This window comes from Mastigoproctus giganteus, chromosome 2 (genome assembly GCF_048544385.1).
Source record: "Mastigoproctus giganteus isolate SK-2022 chromosome 2, ASM4854438v1, whole genome shotgun sequence".
Classification (NCBI taxonomy): Eukaryota; Metazoa; Arthropoda; class Arachnida; order Uropygi; family Thelyphonidae; genus Mastigoproctus; species Mastigoproctus giganteus.
The window spans coordinates 29,137,217-29,155,700 of record NC_143576.1 but is presented as its reverse complement, the minus strand read 5'-3'; the positions used below and the strand labels follow the sequence as shown (position 1 = coordinate 29,155,700).

Here is an 18,484-nt window from a genome sequence, read left to right as displayed (position 1 = left end):
TTTGAAATTTTTTGTTTGCAGTTGAATGGCTTTCTTGGTAACATTTAGGAGTGAAAATTACAAAGAACTAGGTTACAGGTTTATTTAATCCTTTTGAAACTAGCATTTCAAAAATCAAAGCGAGAGTAGCAGTCACCACTTTTTTTTTTTTTGTACCACAAGCTACCCATGAAAAGGAGAATCACAATCAAGAATAAACAGATTTTCTAAGTGCTTCCATAGATTAAGACAATTTTCGGCACATCGCATATCAATTTTGGCTGTGCCTTAAATTCTTCATTTGAAAGGGCAAATTTTTATTATGTTGTTTTAAGTAGGTGTAGGTAGCTTAAGTAGGTGTAGTTAAGATGTCAGGCCATCTTTGGCACCTAGTTATGAACAAACTTGTTTATTCAAATAAATTAATAGCATGTTGCCCCAGCTTTGGCTGTAATGACTGCTTCAGTATGTTGTTGGAAGACTTCCTACTGACTTTGATGGTCTGAACCAGAGCTGTAATGCTCAATACGCTACATTGATATCAATGTAGATATCAATTTTAGGATGATGAGACGATAATTGATACATGCTGTAGCCTCAAGGTGATTGTTAGAAGTAAGAGGCATTAGGATTTTTATATCATGTGCATAAATGATGATTTTCTCATTGTTACGGGCAAGAGGCACGATGATGGCTTTAAATAACAAGCCAGATAGGACTCCTCCTTGTGAAACACCAGCAGAGATCGTCTTCTTGTACGATTGTCCATGGGCATCAATCTGTAATACTCTGTCATTGAGGGGTGATGCTATGAATCAGAGGATGTTACCATGGATTAGATAGTGGGCTTCAAGTAAGAAGAGGAGTGCCAACACGTTGATAGCTTTAAAGGCAGCTTCACTGTCTAGGTATGTAATAGAGTTCCTCATGCTGTTCAAAAGTAGACAATATAATAATTGTGGTTGCAAGGAGGTTTGTCACTGTGGACTGGTTTCGGATGGTGTAGTTCCTCATGCTGTTCAAAAGTAGACAATATAATAATTGTGGTTGCAAGGAGGTTTGTCACTGTGGACTGGTTTCGGATGGTGTAGTGGATCTGTGACAGCTTATCTCCAAGAATGTGATTCCTTCAGATGGGCTGCATAATTTTTTTTTCAGAATTTTTAGGAACATTGAGGGATTAGATATGAGCCAAAAGTGCTTAAGATGAGTTCAATTGAACTATTAATAAATAAACCAAAGTCTATGGTCAAAGGAGACAGAGCACAGTAATTAATGGGCATCCTTCAGAAGGATTTAATGTGGCAATCAGTATCCCTCAAGGTTCAATGTTATAGCCCACTCTTGTTTCCAGTTTTCCTCAACAGTACTGTATGCAGGGAAAGCTGTTATAGTTTTCTGCCAGTGATGATGGTAAACAATCACGATCTGGCTGTGCTGCTTCAGAATAATGTAGATCAGTTACATACACATGTTCTAAAAGATGGCAGTTGGAGTTTAATCCTGCTAGATGTAAGGCTTGCATTTAGGGGAAAAAAATCCTGGGTGACACACAGACTAGACTTCATGGAATTAATACTTTCACTGCAAATGTAGCCATATTGCAGCCTCCAGTTTATTTGCCATACTGACTATACCAAGTTGGAAGTATTTTTGTGACTTAGTAGTTAAAGGTATTGAAAATAAATTTATCATTTGCAGTTATAATAGTTTTTGTTAAAATTCATTGTGTTTACAAGAAAAATGGTTGCTGCATACTGCCAAAATAAAAAATTAAGTTTGTCTGGAAAACTCAATAAGGTGAAATGGAAGGCCTATACAGTCATTTAAAACAGAACAGTAATAGACTCTCTTGGATTTGGATCATTGAGGGATTAGATATGAGCCAAAAGTGCTTAAGTTGAGTTCAATTGAACTATTAGTAAATAAACTGAGATAGCATTTCTAGTCACTTACAGATAGTGGCCTAGATTTTATTGGTATTAATCCACAGACACTTGAGATCATCATTTGGCACCCTCAAGTTTCTTGCTACCAATTTGAATCAGACTGAACTGGAAAGAACTGAGAAAAACCTTGAGAGGCCCTCAGTCTTCTCTGTTGCATTGCTAAACTCATTGGTATACTTATTCACAGATTCAAATAAAACAACTCTTATTTACTGTGGGGCTTTTATTCCCCAATGTGATCATGCTACTAATCTGCATGCTGTGTAAATAGCCTGTGTATTTCTTGCTAATAATCAAAGCTGAGCCTTGATTAATAGCAAGAATGGGAAGATACTGAGGATAATTTATGGGGACCTCAGTAAGATTGTTGATGCATTTACTTACAGATCCAAATTAAAATACCTTTTTATTTGCATTTTAGCATTTCTTTCCATTTCAACCCTGCTTCTCCAGTGCCTCTGACACCTCCAGTGCATGATACAGCATTATAATTGGCATCATGGGTACACTACATAATACATTCAGCAGTGAAAGTGTTAGAAGTGCTTTGGAAGGATAATAATTTAGGGGAATTATGATAAAGCAGATATGAAAATTTCCTTGCAATGTAAACAAGTGTCATACAATGCTCAGGGTATACTCTCAGTGGTAAATAGGACTTATGAATCAGGAAGAAGGACGTTATTATTCCTCTTTATGAAATGATAGAGAGACCTCATTTGGAATACTGCCTCACCTGGCAGTATTCCAAATACTGCCTCCTCTGGAGGCCTCAATAAAAAAAAAAGGACATAGAGCATCTAGATGGTCAAAGAAGGGCAACAAGACTGATTGGGAGTGCTAAGGATTGTTCCTCTGAGAAACACCTCTTAGAAGACGTGGACTGCTGTACTTGATGGAAATGTTTAAGGCCCTTAAAGGAAAAATAGTAATATAATTAATAAAAGTAAAAATTTTAAAAATAACATTATGAATCCTTACATAATGCAGTATTAACTATATTTACATGCTGTGTCACGTAAGGTTAAATTTACAATAATATACACGAATGGCACTCTTGCCTTCTCTGTAGAGATGCATCAATGCCCTCTTGTTTAAAGATGCATGGATATGGTGAGACTTTATCCCACACGTAGCAAATGAGTTTTGTCATAGCACAGGAGGCTTGGCAGATGGTGTGAAGAGGTGCATGAGCTCGTTCTTATTGGCTTCTGTGATTCGAGCAACTAAGATCTTTTCCCTACAGGTTTTATTGGAGCAGAACTTATTCAAATCGGCGTCTAGGTGCTGTACTTCCATTAATTGGGAGGAAGGAATTTGAACTCTGTTGTAACTTCCGTTGACTTGGGAGGAAGCAATTTGAGATATGAAGTCTGCAATGCTTCATGCACTGCATCAGAGTCAACCAAAGTTCTGCCTTGGGTATTGTCCAGTAACATGAATCCCAAATGGACGGTGTTGAGGTTTGGTCTGTGACCATCATAACTGTGGCTACCGGTACTGTACTTCAATAATACCAGGTATATACCATCAGGCATATTGATTATTAGAATAAGTTAGAATGACATCCATTTCCTTCTTAGCAGCAAAGGTCCTATATATCATAGACAGGACACCATGAGCCTTCTTGGTATTTGTTACACTACATAGAAAATTTCATCCCTGACTGAATTTAACCCTTAAGTATCTTTTTTTTTTTTGTCTTTAACCACTTAACTCTTCTTCTACCCCAGCTTATAAGTAACGATTTCTGTTCCCTAGGTAGAAAAACTTACATTTATGCATTAAAATTCAGTTGCCATTTTTTGGACCATTTTCACAGCTGATCCATGTCATTTTGAAACAAATTGGCCTGGTTCTAATTGTTAAGCAACCTTCCTACCTTTTAAGTTGTCAACAAACTTGGATAGTTTCCCTGCACTCCCTGATCAGTGTTATTAAGGAAGATGAGAAACAGAAGTGGTCCCAATTCTGATCCCTAAGAGACTCCACTATATTGATCCACCTTGAGGGATGCCATTTATGACTACTGTCTCTTATTTTTTTGCCAGCCTTTGATCCAGAAATGGTCTTAACCCCAGTTTGTTTCAGTTTATGTAATAGTCTTTTGTGGCGAACTGTATCAAAAGCTTTACTGAAGCCACCAAGGTAAATAATTTCAGCATTGTTTCTTCATCCATCTGCTATAGTAATAATTAACTTAATTAAAACTGTTGTATCATAATAATTAACTAGGTTGTCCTGGCAAGATTTTCCCTTCACAATCCCATACTCTGGTCCTTTAGCCAATTCATGACCTTATATGAGTTTCTCAGTTAGCTTAATAATTGAGAAACAAAATTAGGAGAACAATAAATGATGAAGATGATATATTGAATTCTTGAATTAAGGCTGTGGATACTTTGCCCCAAACCTTTTTTTGTAATCCCTTTTAGATAATAAATAAAAAAATGTCCATTTAAAATTTAAGTTCATTGTGAGAAGTTATTTAATGTTGATCCTGCACATATTTTTTGTTTCAAAGAAAGTTTGGAAAATATATTTTTAACCAATGAGTTTGTGCATGCTGTTAGCAGACCATGTGAGGAAAACTGCCCCATCAGTCCCCTGACAGTCAGTGCCTATATAGTAGTTATGTCACTTTGTACCTATTTGGAAAGGTCTAGTTTTAATCTTGTCAGTGCTTCAAGAAACTTAAGAGGCCTTTTTAACTGGATTGCCAACTAGTGGAACGTGGAGATGATGGGTTTTTTTTTATTTTTTTTTTAATATCCCCAAACAGAGAAATTGACTTTAGCACAAATGCATTTGGTAGACATTGCACACCACTACTTCATTGTCTCATCCATTGGTTTTAAAACATTTAACACTCTTGGAGCCATTGTAGTTAAATGCCATATTTTTCTGTATTTCATAAAAATGTTATATATTTCTATATGGTAAAATCTCATTACAATGAACTTGTTAAGGGTACAATTATTATTTTATTTATCGAAATTTCATTGCAGTGGAATCTAATTACAATGGGAATATCACCTAAAACTACTTCAAAAGAATTATTACTTGTTCAAATAAATTCAGCTGCACTTTACTAATATATTGATGTTGTAATTTCCACTTTGTTTTACTTAAATAATGACTTGAAAATCAATAAATAAGTAAAATGTTGAAATAAATCGTAAAAGTAAAAATAAAAAATACTTTGTTCAGAGTATTGTTTTAAAAGCATATTTTATTTATTAGAAATAACATTAAGAATTACAATATATAGAGAATTTATTGTTGCTTTTCTTATTTAGTATGATAATTATATCTTCTTAATGGTTTTTCCCCCCCTGGATTAATACAAAAATTTAGCTCTAGTGCAACTGAATGTATATGGGTTGGTTCAGATTGCATAAGGAGAATTCATTTACTAATTCTGACAATTTTTTTATTGAGTGGAGGAATCACATATAGCACTGTGTTTAGATCAAAAGACAAAATCCTGAAAACATGAAGGCCTCTTTCTTTACTGTCCCCAACAGCTGATTCATTGAAAAATGTTGGGGGGAGGGTCAGATATTTTCTGAAACTTTTAAAACTTCTCTCTCACTTTTTTTTTTTTTTTTTTTTATTTCTTTATTTTAAGTACAGCCTTTCTTAGTGAAGTAAATTATTTTTTTGAAGTAGATCCTTTCATATTTACAGCTTGGACACTGCCACTCATGATTTTCCAATAAAGTTTTTCTTTTGTTGTCGACCAGTACATTTTAGGCATAGTGAAACTTTTGTTAAAATAGTATTTGTTGTAATGGAATTTTACAGTATTCTTGTAATACAGTAAAGGAAAGCTTTTGATGCAGTTGCACATTGAAGACTACTGTACTGAAGCAGTACAGTATTGAAGCAGTATAAATAAATAAATTAAATTTTCTGTTTATACTCTGGCACAACAACCAAGTCAGTAGAGTTTACAATAAATTGTCAATACAAATATTTATCATATTTAGTAGTCACGGGTTTGAACCCGGGACAACAAGGAACGCGTGCTGTGCACTCTCCTCTCGCTCCTGGCCACTTGGCTACATCAGGTCTGTAGGCATTAAGGGCAAGTTGCTACAATGAATAAAATGATGGTTAAGTGGAAGAAGACAGTCTGGTAATCAATGGACACTGCTCTTCGTGGACTTATGTTATTAGTGGCATCCCCCAGGGTTTGGTGTTGGGGGACACCACTAATAATCACTGATATTGATGAAGGTAAATCGAGCTTAATGTCAAAGTTTGCAGATGAGACAAAGGTTGGCAGGGTTGTAAATAACAATAATGATAGTATGCCGCTGCAACAGGATCTGAAAAAGTTGGGCAGATGGGCTTAGAAGTGGCAAATGAAGTTTTAACATTGACAAATGCAAAGTACTGCGTATGGGTAGCAGTAACACCAGAGAAATGTACCAACTGGGTGGTGTTACCCTCAGGGTAGTAGAGAGTGAAAGAGACCTGGGGATAATTGTGCAGTCAGATATGAAGTTTTCTGAGCAGTGCAGACAGGCTGCCAGAGTAGGTTATGGGGGGTCTTGTCAATGATATACAGGAATTTTGCTAGCAGGGATAAGGAGATGATTATCCCGTTGTATAAGGATGATCAGGCCACACCTTGAGTACTGCGTACAAGTCTGGAAGCCTCATTTTAGGAAGGATGTAGAGTTGCTAGAACGAGTACAGAGAAGGGCAACAAGACTGGTGAGGGAACAAAGGGATGCTCTTATGAAGAAAGACTTAAATTCTGCAAATTGCAGTGTTTGGAGACTAGGCACATGTGAGGTGGTCTGATTGAGGTGTATAAAGCCTTGAATGAATTGAATAGGCTCAATGCCGATGGGATTCTTCCTCTTGCTCAGATTACAAACCTGAGGGGGGGCATAAACTGAAATTGAGGAAAGATAGTTGTCAAATAGATATGCAGAAATTTGCCTTTAACCAGCAGGTAGTTGATTGCTGGAACAGACTTCCATCTATCATTGTGAAAGTTGATAGCTTAAATAAATTCAAGGAAGAAGTTGACAAACTTTAGGACCCAGTGGACAGGTGAAAGAGGAAGGGTTTTTTTTTTTTTTTTTTTTTTTTGGGGGGCTGATGCTCTACAAGCTTGATTTCTTGCATCATATGCCTCTACTAACGTGCTAATACTAATAACACATCATGCAGTTTGTTACTTTCTGTAAGTAAGCAGTCCTTTATCTATCCTCACAGTTCACTAAAATATTCGCATTGCTATTCCTCCTACCAATGTCCATTGTATTGTTCCCAGAAAATATTGTTAATTATGAAAATTGCATTTTTTGAGTTAATAATGAAAATGAAGCTAACAACCATCATAAATAGGAATAAAAAAGACCACGATAATATGTGATGGACAGATGCCAAAGCCATCAAATGCCATTGGGTATTTAGCAATGACGTGTAGTATCATTATTAATAAATTTACCTCACTTTAATAAGCTTAAATAATAACGTCTATAGGAAAAAATAACCAATATAAATTAAGTAAATGGAAACAAAAATTTACAGTGTACATGTCCAACAAATCCATAATGCTATTGGAAAATTATACGAACTGGGCAGTTGGTGTAAGGCAGTCACCATTGGGAATATGACTGTTAGCAAAGTGACTTGAACCCTGTTTCTCCTTAAAGGGAGAATGAGATTTTCAATTTATTAACATTTCTTGCATTAATAATGCCATGCAGTAGATTTATTTTTGGTTCAAACTTACTTATATTATTGTGTTTCCTTTGCAGTTAGTGTTTCAGTGTATTGTTTTATTCCATTTTTTATATTTCATATTTTGTTTAGAAAGCATGACAGTTATTTGATCGATTTTATTAAAAAATACCATTATGAGTGCTTTACTTACCTACCTACCTGCCTACTTAAAGCTTACTATTATACCTACCGTTGTAATTTTTATGCATATATAATAAATATTTTTCACAGCTAGTTGGAATGGGAAAGCTTTGTCCTAATATCCTCTTAATGGGTTATAAAGGAAACTGGCAGAACTGTGATCCAGATGAAGTGGTAGAATATTTTAATGCAATACAGTAAGTATATTAATAGTAAATCACTGAAGAATTCTGATTTTAATTTTTCATTTGTGAAATTAAAATGTAGGATAAATATAAATAAGATTTTGTAGTCTGGATTTTTATTTATTTATTATTTTTTTTATATATGGACAAATTAGGTTTTCAATATGCTGTTGCTTTTTTGAATTAACAACTTTCTGGGCTATATATATATATATATATATATATATATATATATATATATATATATATATATATATATATATATGAAATGTGTGTTAAGTTAACCCACCAGCAGGTGTGAAAAGGATTGCTCTTCCTCTAAGCATACTGGAGTCTCTTAGATATTCATGTGTCTACATTTAAAAAATCAGCAAAAAATAATTCACAATTGTTCACTTTTTTGATGCCATCTATATTTTCAATCTTTTCTGAATACAACTCTGAAAAGTCCATTTTTTAAATTAAAACATTTAGTTTAGAATAATACTGCCTTTAGACCTGTAGGCAAGTGAAATGCAAATTTAAAAATTGCTCTTCAGCAAATGCCTGTGATTGGACACCAGCCTGTCAGTAACAGGACCACCTACTGTTGTCCTGTTACTGACTACTGTTGAAACATGGAGTACACATATGGACAGCTTGATTCCAGATGATGCTTCAGTGTCACAAATATAGAGAGTGTTACTGACTGGAGGAAAGCAAGCAGCATTAAAGCCAGCCTGCTTTCCTCCTGGCAGTAAAGCCAGCTATCAATAACTCTAAATGACAGATGCCTCTCAACACATGCATATAATTAGGTTTAACCTAATTCATTAATTTTTCCTAATTGTGCAGTATTTGACAGAGATGTCTGGAATTTTCAGAAGATAAATCAAAGAATACATTTTCATAAACAGCTGTCAGGAGTTTCAGCTCTGTAGACGAACATAAATTGCTGAAATGTTGTCTAGTCTGACTGGCCCCTTGTGACCAGCTCAGGGTTAATTAAAGAAGCTGGTTGTGTTCATTAGTAACTATACCTCATATATGTACTTGATAGTATATAACAGAGCTATGATGCTTAATGCATTTACATTGATATCAATATTTGTAGAAGAGTAAGAGAAATTTACCTCAATATGATATGTAGAACACTTCTGTATGATTCTCTCCAAAAAATTAAAATGAATAAAAGATTAACACAAAAAAAAATTACAGTAAAAAATCAGTTGAAAACAATTACAAAATTTTGAAAAATGATTTTCCTTCCTGAAGCAGACGGTGCTTTTCAACCATATGTCATGATCACAGTAATTGAAATTGTGGAATATGTGAGCTTGAATCTTAAATAGAGAGATTATTTGTCCTCTTGCATGCACATGAAATATTGTGATTATTTGTCTTCCCACATGCGTGTGTTTTTTTATTTTATTTTTTATGAAAACCCCAAACACGAGAGGTATTAGAACTTAGTACCATGCTTGGGTTGTAGGTTGAGAAGACGAAAGAAGATATTTGTTGACATTAGACTTGAACTTCTGTATTTTCAAGAAATACGTATGAAGGAAGTTTGTTCCAGAAAACAGCAGTTGAATAAATAAACGAGGAACATGAAAAGTTGGTTCTGTGAGTTTGAAGTTGGACAGTAAATGGATGTTGGCTGGTGGCGACACGTGTTCAGACTGTTTTGAAAGAGACAGCGGGAATTATAGAAGCCAATTCAAAGAACAGTGCCCATGGAAGTATCTGTAGAAAAGGCATGCAGCAGAAACAGTACATCTATGAGACAGCAAGTGGAGAGACTCTGATAGAGATGAGTCGTTAATTAACCTAACTGCCCTCTTCTGTGGAATTTAGAAGCCTGAGAGAGGTTTTCGAGGCACCACCCCAGATGTGGGAACAGTATTCCATGGTAGGGCAGATTTGCGATTTGTACGGAGTGAACAGCTGTTTGGAAGAAAAGTAACACCGAGAGCGAAAGAGAAAACCAAGTTTTTTTAGATGCAGAGGAAGCAATATTTGTAATGTGCTTGTGCCAAGAGAAATCAGAAGTCGGGGTAATCCCCAAAAGAGATATATCATTTTGCCTAGAAATTGGAGTGTCACCAAAGATAAGCATAGGAGCAGAAGAATCCTTTTTGTGAGATATAAGACAAGACTGAGTTTTAGCAGGATTGAAATCAACTAAGTTGTCTTTGCTCCACTGGAGACTTACCTGGAGATCGGCATTTAAGGAATTGATAGCAGAGATTCAAGAAGTTGAAGTTGATTGAGCAGGACAAGGTTTTTCAAAATGGAAAGTGGAATGCAATGTGCTATCATCGGCAAAACTATGGATAGGATTTCCAGTCAATGGAAGAAGGTCATTAATATACAAGAGGAAAAGAGTGGGGGAGAAAACTGAACCTTGCGAGACACCAGAATTAGTGGAAAAGTTAGAAGACAGAGAGCCATCTACCATCACCCTTAGTGAGCAATCAGAGAGAAAACTGGATAATCAATTGTAAACCACAGTTGGCAAACCATAAGATGGAAGCTTGTTTAGGAGACCTTTATGCCAAACACAATCGATAGCCTTTGAGATGTCAAGAGCAACTGCTTGTGTTTCCCTGAACTTTTCCATTGAATTTGTCCATAAATGGGTAACATAAGCCAGAATATCACCAGTGGCTCAACACTGACGGAATCCATACTGGTGATCATTGATCAGACGGAAGGTTTCTGTGTAGTTTAAGAGTTGGTGGTTAATTGATTTCTCCATTACTTTAGAAAGAGTAGAAGTAATAGCAATGGGACGATAATTTGATGGGAGGGATTTGTCACCCTTTTTAGGAACTGGTTGGATATGAGCAAATTTCCAAGCAGAAGGAAAAACACCTTTGGAATAAGAAAGTGAAAAGAGGCAGCAAAGAATAGAAGTAAGGTCAGGAGCACAGGTTTTGAGAACAAGTGGAGAAATACCATCAGGACCTGGAGCTTTCTTAGCATCAAGATTCGTCAACATCCTTTTGATGGAAGACCACAGGAGGCATTGAATGGAGCATGTTGGGAATGGTGGGAGGTTTTTTACCAAGATCATTGATACAAGAGTTGGAAGAAAAATGGGATGCTAGCAGGTCAACTTTATCCTTGGCTGAAGTGACAACAGAACCATCTGGTTTGGACAGAGGTGGGAGCAGAGATGGGCAAAAAGTTGCGGCCTATAGCTTTGGCAAGAGACCAGAATGCTCGGCTACCATTAGAGCAAGAAGTAAGTTTTCTACTCTTAGCTTTTTCAAAATGTAGTTTGGACTGATTAATAACTGCTTTACAATTGTTGCAAGCTTTGGTGTAGGCAGAAGATAAAACTGAAGAATTAGAAACAAGCCAATTACGATATGCTACGTTCTTCTTTTGAACAGCCTTAGCACATTTATTGGAAAACCAAGGTTTAGATAAGGGACGAGATTTTAAAGTGGTGTGGAATAAAGGATTCCATTCCTACAAGAATAATTTCACTGACATGATCTGAGCAAGCGTTGACATCAGAAGTTTTGAAACAGTAATCCGACCAAAGAAAAGAAATCTCGCAGGTCATCCCATTTTGCATTCTTGTTAGCATTAGTATTAGTAGAGGCATATGATGCAAGAAAGCAAGCTTATGCAGCATCAGCCAAAAAAAAAAAAAAAAAAACCTTCCACTTCACCTCTCCGTTCGTTCGAAATACCTGTCCAGCTGAGCCTTAAATTTATTTAGACTATCAACTTTCACAACAAGGGATGGAAGTCTGTTCCACCAACCAACCAACCAACTACCCGCTAGCCAAAGGTAAATTTCCGCACATCTATCCTACATCTGTCTTTCCTCAATTTGAATTTATGCCCTCTCAGGTGATTATTCTGAGCAAGAGGAAGAATCCCATCAGCATTGAGCATGCTCAAACCATTCAACGCTTTATACACCTCTATCAGATAACCTCGCCGGTGCCTAGTCTCCAGACTCTGCAATTTCCAAAATTTAAGCCTTTCTTCGTAAGAGCAACCCTTTGTTCCATTCACTAATCTTGTTGCCCTTCTCTGTACTCATTCCAGCAGCAGCTCTACATCCTTCTTGAAATGAGGCCTCCAGACCTGTATACAGTACTCAAGGTTTGGCCTGACCATTGCCTTATACAAGGGAATAATCACCTCCTTATCCCTGCTAGAAAAATTCCTGTATATCATTGACAAGACACCATGAGCTACTCTTGCAGCCCGTCTGCACTGCTCAGAGAACTTCATATCTGCCTGCACAATTACCCCCAAGTCCTTTTCATTCTCTACCACTGTCAGTGTAGTAACAGAGTTGATACGTTACTCTGGGGTTGCTGTTTCCCATATATAGTACTTTATATTGTCAATGTTAAACTTCATTTGCCACCTATCAGCCCATCTGCTCAACCTTTCCAGATTCTGTTGCAGCAACGCAGCGTCAGTAGTGTCCTTAATAACCCTGCCAACCTTTGTATCGTCTGCAAACTTGGACATTAAGCTTGATATACCATCATTTTTTGCCATCATCAATATTATTTATAAATACAGAAAACAATAATGGACCAACACTGAGCCCCGAGGGACTCCACTAATAACATTAGTCCACGATGAGCAGTGTCCGTTGATTACCACTCTCTGTCTTCTCCCCCTCAACCACCCCTTTATCCATAGCAGCAATTTGCCTCCAATGCTACACTGCCTCAATTTGTGCAGCAGTCTTCCATGTGCAACAGTATCAAAAGCATTTCTAAGATCGAAGTAATATAATATCAAAGTTATTCCCTGCATCCACCTCTTTTCTGACTGCATCATAGTATCCAATCAAATTGCTCAGGCAAGACTTTCCCCTAACAAAACCATGCTGTGTACGAGCTATAACTGACGTCTTGTCTAGATGATCCTGCCATGCTTCTTTAACCAGTGCCTCCATTAATTTTCCTGGAACAGAAGTTAAACTCACAGGTCTAGAATTACTTGTGTCAGCCTTTGATCCTCTTTTATGAATTGGGGTTACATTTGCACATCTCTAGTCCATGGGTACCTCTCCTGAGTCCAAGGAAGCTCTCATAATTATGGCTAAGGGTTTGCTTATTTCCTTTGCTGCCTCCTCTAATATAACTGGGTAGATCCCATCCATCCCAGGTGCCTTTCTTGTGTTTATCTTCAACAATTTCTCCTCCACTTTACTCTCAGTTATTACAAGATTATCTAGCTTACTGCCAGAGTTGAATACACCTCTGGCATTCCTCTCGCTGAATAACTCCTCATGTGTGAATGTCGATACAAAATATTCATTTAGTTAATTAGCTACCTGAGCAGGATCATCAACAGTTGAACCATCGATATCAAGTGGACCAATCTGATTCATCCCCTTCCTTCTAGAGTTTACATTGTAATGCCAAACAATAAGAGGTTGGAAATAGCCATAAGATAATGGCTCCATTGGAGAAGCGACAATCACCAAGTTGTGATCTGAGGTGCCTAAAGGACCACTCACTTCGACCGCTTAGAAGGGTTGTTTGTGAGAAAAAAATCAAGTGTGTTGGCTGCATGGTTAGGATTGTCTGGTATTCTTGTAGGTAAATGAACAATCTGTGCAATGTCGTTAGTAATTACAAAAGCTTCAGCATCTTAACCAGCTGGGTCAGTGTGACTAGAAAATGGAAGCAAACTGAGAAAACAATCCGAGACTGGCTACAGGAAGAAGAAACCCTACTGAAAACGCAACGGTAAAAGGTCATGAGAGGCAAATCAGCAAAATGGCCTGATTTAGAGAGGGAATTGAAGATATGGATTGAAGAGCAAAGGGCAATTGGAATTCCTGTGTCCACAAAGATGGTTCAGCATGAGGTAAGAAGAATTGCTGATGAAAAAGAAGTTACTGATTTCAAAGGAGGACACAATTGGTGCTTTAGGTTCATGAAACGGAATGGACTAAGCATGCATACACGCACCAGACTTGCCCAAAAGATGCCTAAAAGCAACGAGCAGAAGGTCTTTGAATTTCATCGTTTTGTCATTCAATGTCGGAAGACACATCAGTTTGAGTTGGGACAGATTGCAAATATGGACGAAGTCCCCCTTCAATTTGATATCCCAAGTAACAGAACTGTTGATAAGAAGGCGGTGAAAACTGTAACTGTGAAGACAAGTGGATATGAAAAGAACCATTATACAGTTGTTATAGCTTGTTGTGCCGACTGAACCAAGCTGCCTCCTATGCTGATTTTCAAACGCAAAACAGTGCCAAAAGAAGACATTCCTCGAGGAGTGATTGTCCACGTTCATGACAAGGGTTGGATGGATCAGGATGGGATGAAGATCTGGTTTGAGAAAGTTTGGAGCAGGAGACCAGGTGGGCTCTTATGCAAATCTGCCCTATTGGTGCTTGATCAGTTCAGGGCACACATAACAAAAAACACAAAGAAGATTGCTGCAGAGCAAAAAACAAAACTTGCCGTCATACCTGGAGGCTTGACATCCCAGCTCCAGCCAGACGAATGGAACCAATGGATGAAGTCTTCTGGGGACAATATGACACCAGCAGGAAGAGTGAAGAAACCAACTATAGGAGAAGTTTGTACCTGGGTGAAAAGATCCTGGGATAATATCAAGATTGAGATCATTGTCAAGTCATTTAAGAAGTGTGGCATTTCATATGCCATAGATGGAACTGAGGACGAGGCAATATATGAAGACAGTGATTCGTCATCAGACACAGATGAGGACAAGCTAATGGATGGGAGTTTTGACAGTGATGAGGAGTTGTATGAATTTTATGATGAATAAAACTTGAGTTCATTTTTTTTTTTTTTTTTTTTTTTTTTTTCAAATTTCGGGCCCCAAAATTAAGGTGCATCTTATACATGGAGAAATACGGTAATAACTAAAGTGAACTCCACGTAACTGCGGGAGAAATTATTATCCATTGAACTAGAAATTATTATGCAAGATGGGCAACACCACCACCATGTTTATTGTTTTTGCAAAGTCTGTAAATCTTATAACTTGAAACAATTTCTTAATCCAGTATATCAGAGTGAATCCATGCCTCAACAAAGCATCATTATACCAAATTTATGGAAGCAGTTGATCATTTTAAATCAGTTAAGAAGCTTATATTTCGTCATTTCTGATAGCTATAAGTTGTATGGAATATCTTGAAATTTATCTGGAACAAACAAAAAATTTTCTTTTTACTCTTGACATGAGTTGATTTATGGTTTTCTTCTGAGCCATTGAATTCTGAATTCTTGAATGGCTGCTATGTACAGCAGCCTGAAATTACTGTCAGTCTCTGAAAAGGAGATGTCTGGTAATAGATAAAAGAAAATTGTTGTTGTTATTTGGTTTTTAGGAGCATTGGCAACTAAGGCCATATCGCTCCTAGGATATGCAGTGGTCATTCCCTGACCTTTCCGCATCCTCCGTATTTGGTGGTCACGGGCTTGAACCCTGTGTAATCAAGAAGCATGTGCTACGCACTGTCGCTCCTGCCCACCTGGCTATGGAGGTGCCTAAAAGAAAATTAAATAAAGGAATGGAGTTATATGTCAATATAGGTGTTGAAATGATTTGATAATAAGCACTTTACTGTATTATATATTTGCCTTGGGGAAGCTTTGTCCTTCCATTGACGACCATAGATTTGTGCTCACTTCAGAAACAACATTGTTATCTATAAGTTGACTAAAAATATTAATTTTTGATATATACAAAAAAGGCAGATCTGTTATTCTTAAAAAACTCAAGGCACCACTATATTACAGTTGTGTCAGATCTTGTTGGACCTTCATCGTTCATTATATCAGTAACATTTCTTTTCTGAGCCAATGTAGATTAGTACTAGTGTAATATTCATGTACCGTTTAAGTTTTCAGTAAATTTTTTCCTTCCACTTGCCACTTGGCTGCTCATTTAGATTCAGTACATTTAGTCATCATTGTGACACAAAGTTGCTATACAGCCCACCTGAGAAGGGCCCAATAAGACCTGAAACAGCTGTATTAGTATTACCTTGGTACTACTAATACAGCTTTCTATAAATAACAGGTATGCCTTCTTGGTCATGTTATTCAGTTAACCTAAAATTGCTAATATCATTTTTATCTATGTTGTTTCTAAGACAAGTACAAACTCAAGGCTGTTATTGGAGGGAAGAAAGTTTCCCCAAGACCAGGGGTGGCTCATCCATAGGCACTGCAGCATCCCCAGCTATTTAAATCTAGATATACAGTGAATGGAGTTATGAAATTTTGTGAAGAACAATGCAATGCAATAAATATTTTTATTAACAGGACCCACATATAGTATGTGCATCCTGTTTCCAGTAATCACTTCAATAATTAACGAATAAAAACATGAAATCATTTCCAACTTTTAAGTTTAATTAACTGTAGGCCTCACTATACATGTGACACATTTTGCATTCCAGTGAATATCTGGTAGTTGTTGCCATGGCAACCAGCATATTAGCAACTTGCCAATACACATTTTTTTTTAGGTGAAATGAATTAAAGTCACTGTAAAGTGTGTAGTGCAGATTTTGTCGTTGACCATGATGGGTGTGTAACCACAGTGTTGATGTCTTTTTGTTATTCGTCCGAATTCCCATTAAGTAACTAAATAATATCAGTGTTAAGTCAGTATTCAACAGTGTAATTATATGATTACAGCTAGCTTAATTGCAAATTGTGCTTGAACTTGGTAAGTTGAAATTATATTATGAGGTGATGTGTAAGTAAAACATTATTTCTACAACACACGATTTTGTGAAATTTGATTTGATCATGGCCTCCATGCTTCCACATGAAGCATAACAGTGAATAAACTTCAGCAACTTAGTTTTTCACAATTATCTCTCCAAGAAAAAATTGACTAAAAAAGAAGGCCGCCCCCCCCACACCAAAAATTCAAATTTCTCAGTGGGAAATAAGTAATAATAAGAAATATATTCGCAGCTTTAAAACTGAATAGTACCAAAGGAAAAGTTGGCTTTGTGGTTGTGAAGTTAAAAATGCATTGTTTTGTTTTCCATGTTTACTGTTCGGAGGTGACTTAATGTGGCTTTACAAACATGAACAGAATGAAAGAAAAAACTGTAAATCATGAGAGTTCAAAGAAACATATTGATAATGTGATTTCATTATTGCTTTTAGGAAGCATAAATATTAAAGAACAGCTTAGTGAGGCCTACAGACTTTTGATCTGCGAACATAACAGAAAAGTTACCAAGAATCGTGAGGAATTATGTAAAATAATAGACTGCATTAAATTTTGTGAAAGTTTGAAATTTCTTTACTTGGACATGACGAAAAAGATGATTCTAAAAATCCAGGAGTATTCAGAATATTAATAAATTTCCTCTGTACATTAGATTCCAATTTAAAGAACCATTTAGAAAGTAATGCAGCATTTAAAGGCATTTCAAAAACTATTCAGAATGATTTCTTGACTGTTTGCTACAAATATGCCGGGATGAAATAAAAAGAGAAATTAAAGACGCTTCATTCGTAGCTGTCATGGCCGATGACACAGCAGATGTTTCAGAATATATACAAATGGTAATTATTCTGAGATATGAACTGAATGGAGACATTTTTGAGCGTTTTTGGGATGTTTTCACTCCGGAAAACTAAACAACAGCAGACGGAATACTGAAGTGCATTCTAGATCAGTTAGACATAATCCTCGAAGGAAATACACAAAAACTGGTTGCTCAGACATTTTATGGCACAAGGGTGATGAAAGGCAAGAAAGAGGAAGTTCAAGCTAAAATAAAAGAAGTGTACAAAAATGCACATTTTATTCACTGCTATGCACACCAACTGAATCTGATTAGGAGAAATGCAGCAAGTAGTACCGTAGATTCAAGAATATTCTTTTCAAACCTCGTGTCGATCGATACCAACATTTTTCTCGAGATCAACACAGCGTCTCTCTGTTCTCAAAAAGTACATGGACAGCTGTGTTGCCCAACCTTCCCCTACAAGATGGAACTTCAATATACGCACCATGAACAGCATTAAGAAAATTTTGAATTCTTGAAAAGGTGCATGGAGGAACTAAAAGTGACAGCAAATGCAGATAAGACGATTTCAGAAGCAACTGGAATTTTGCACATCTTGAGTAATGAAAAATTCAAGTTCTGGTTAGAACTTTTCCATCAGATAATGCCTCACATGGAAGTTATTTATAATTAAATGCAATCTTCTTGAGAAATTGAGGCAGTGAAAATACATGAATATATAGGAAACTTTAAGAATGCCATTCTAAAAATCAGGAATTCAGTGTACTGGGAAAATCTTTCAAAAACACTTCAAAAACTTGAAGCGAAGGAAGTATGCGACTATATAAGTGTTGAGATAGGTGAGAGATATTCTTTTACAAATTGATTAATTGTTGCTAAATTGTTTAACAAGAACTTTGTTATTTTTCATACAAAAATGCCCATGGAAGAGGTACAGGAGACTACTGAGGCATATCCCATGA

The 18,484-nt window shown here is 36.5% G+C and overlaps 1 protein-coding gene across 1 annotated transcript in view; it reads left to right on the top strand.

Moving 5' to 3' along the window:
* The window catches only part of LOC150089240 (solute carrier family 12 member 2-like), a 253,122-nt gene that overhangs the window by 161,542 nt on the left and 73,096 nt on the right, over positions 1 to 18,484 (top strand). The window contains exon 16 of the mRNA XM_090389918.1: positions 7,908 to 8,014. Coding sequence (XP_090246044.1) covers positions 7,908 to 8,014 — 107 coding nt within the window. The remainder of the gene's footprint in view (positions 1 to 7,907; positions 8,015 to 18,484) is intronic.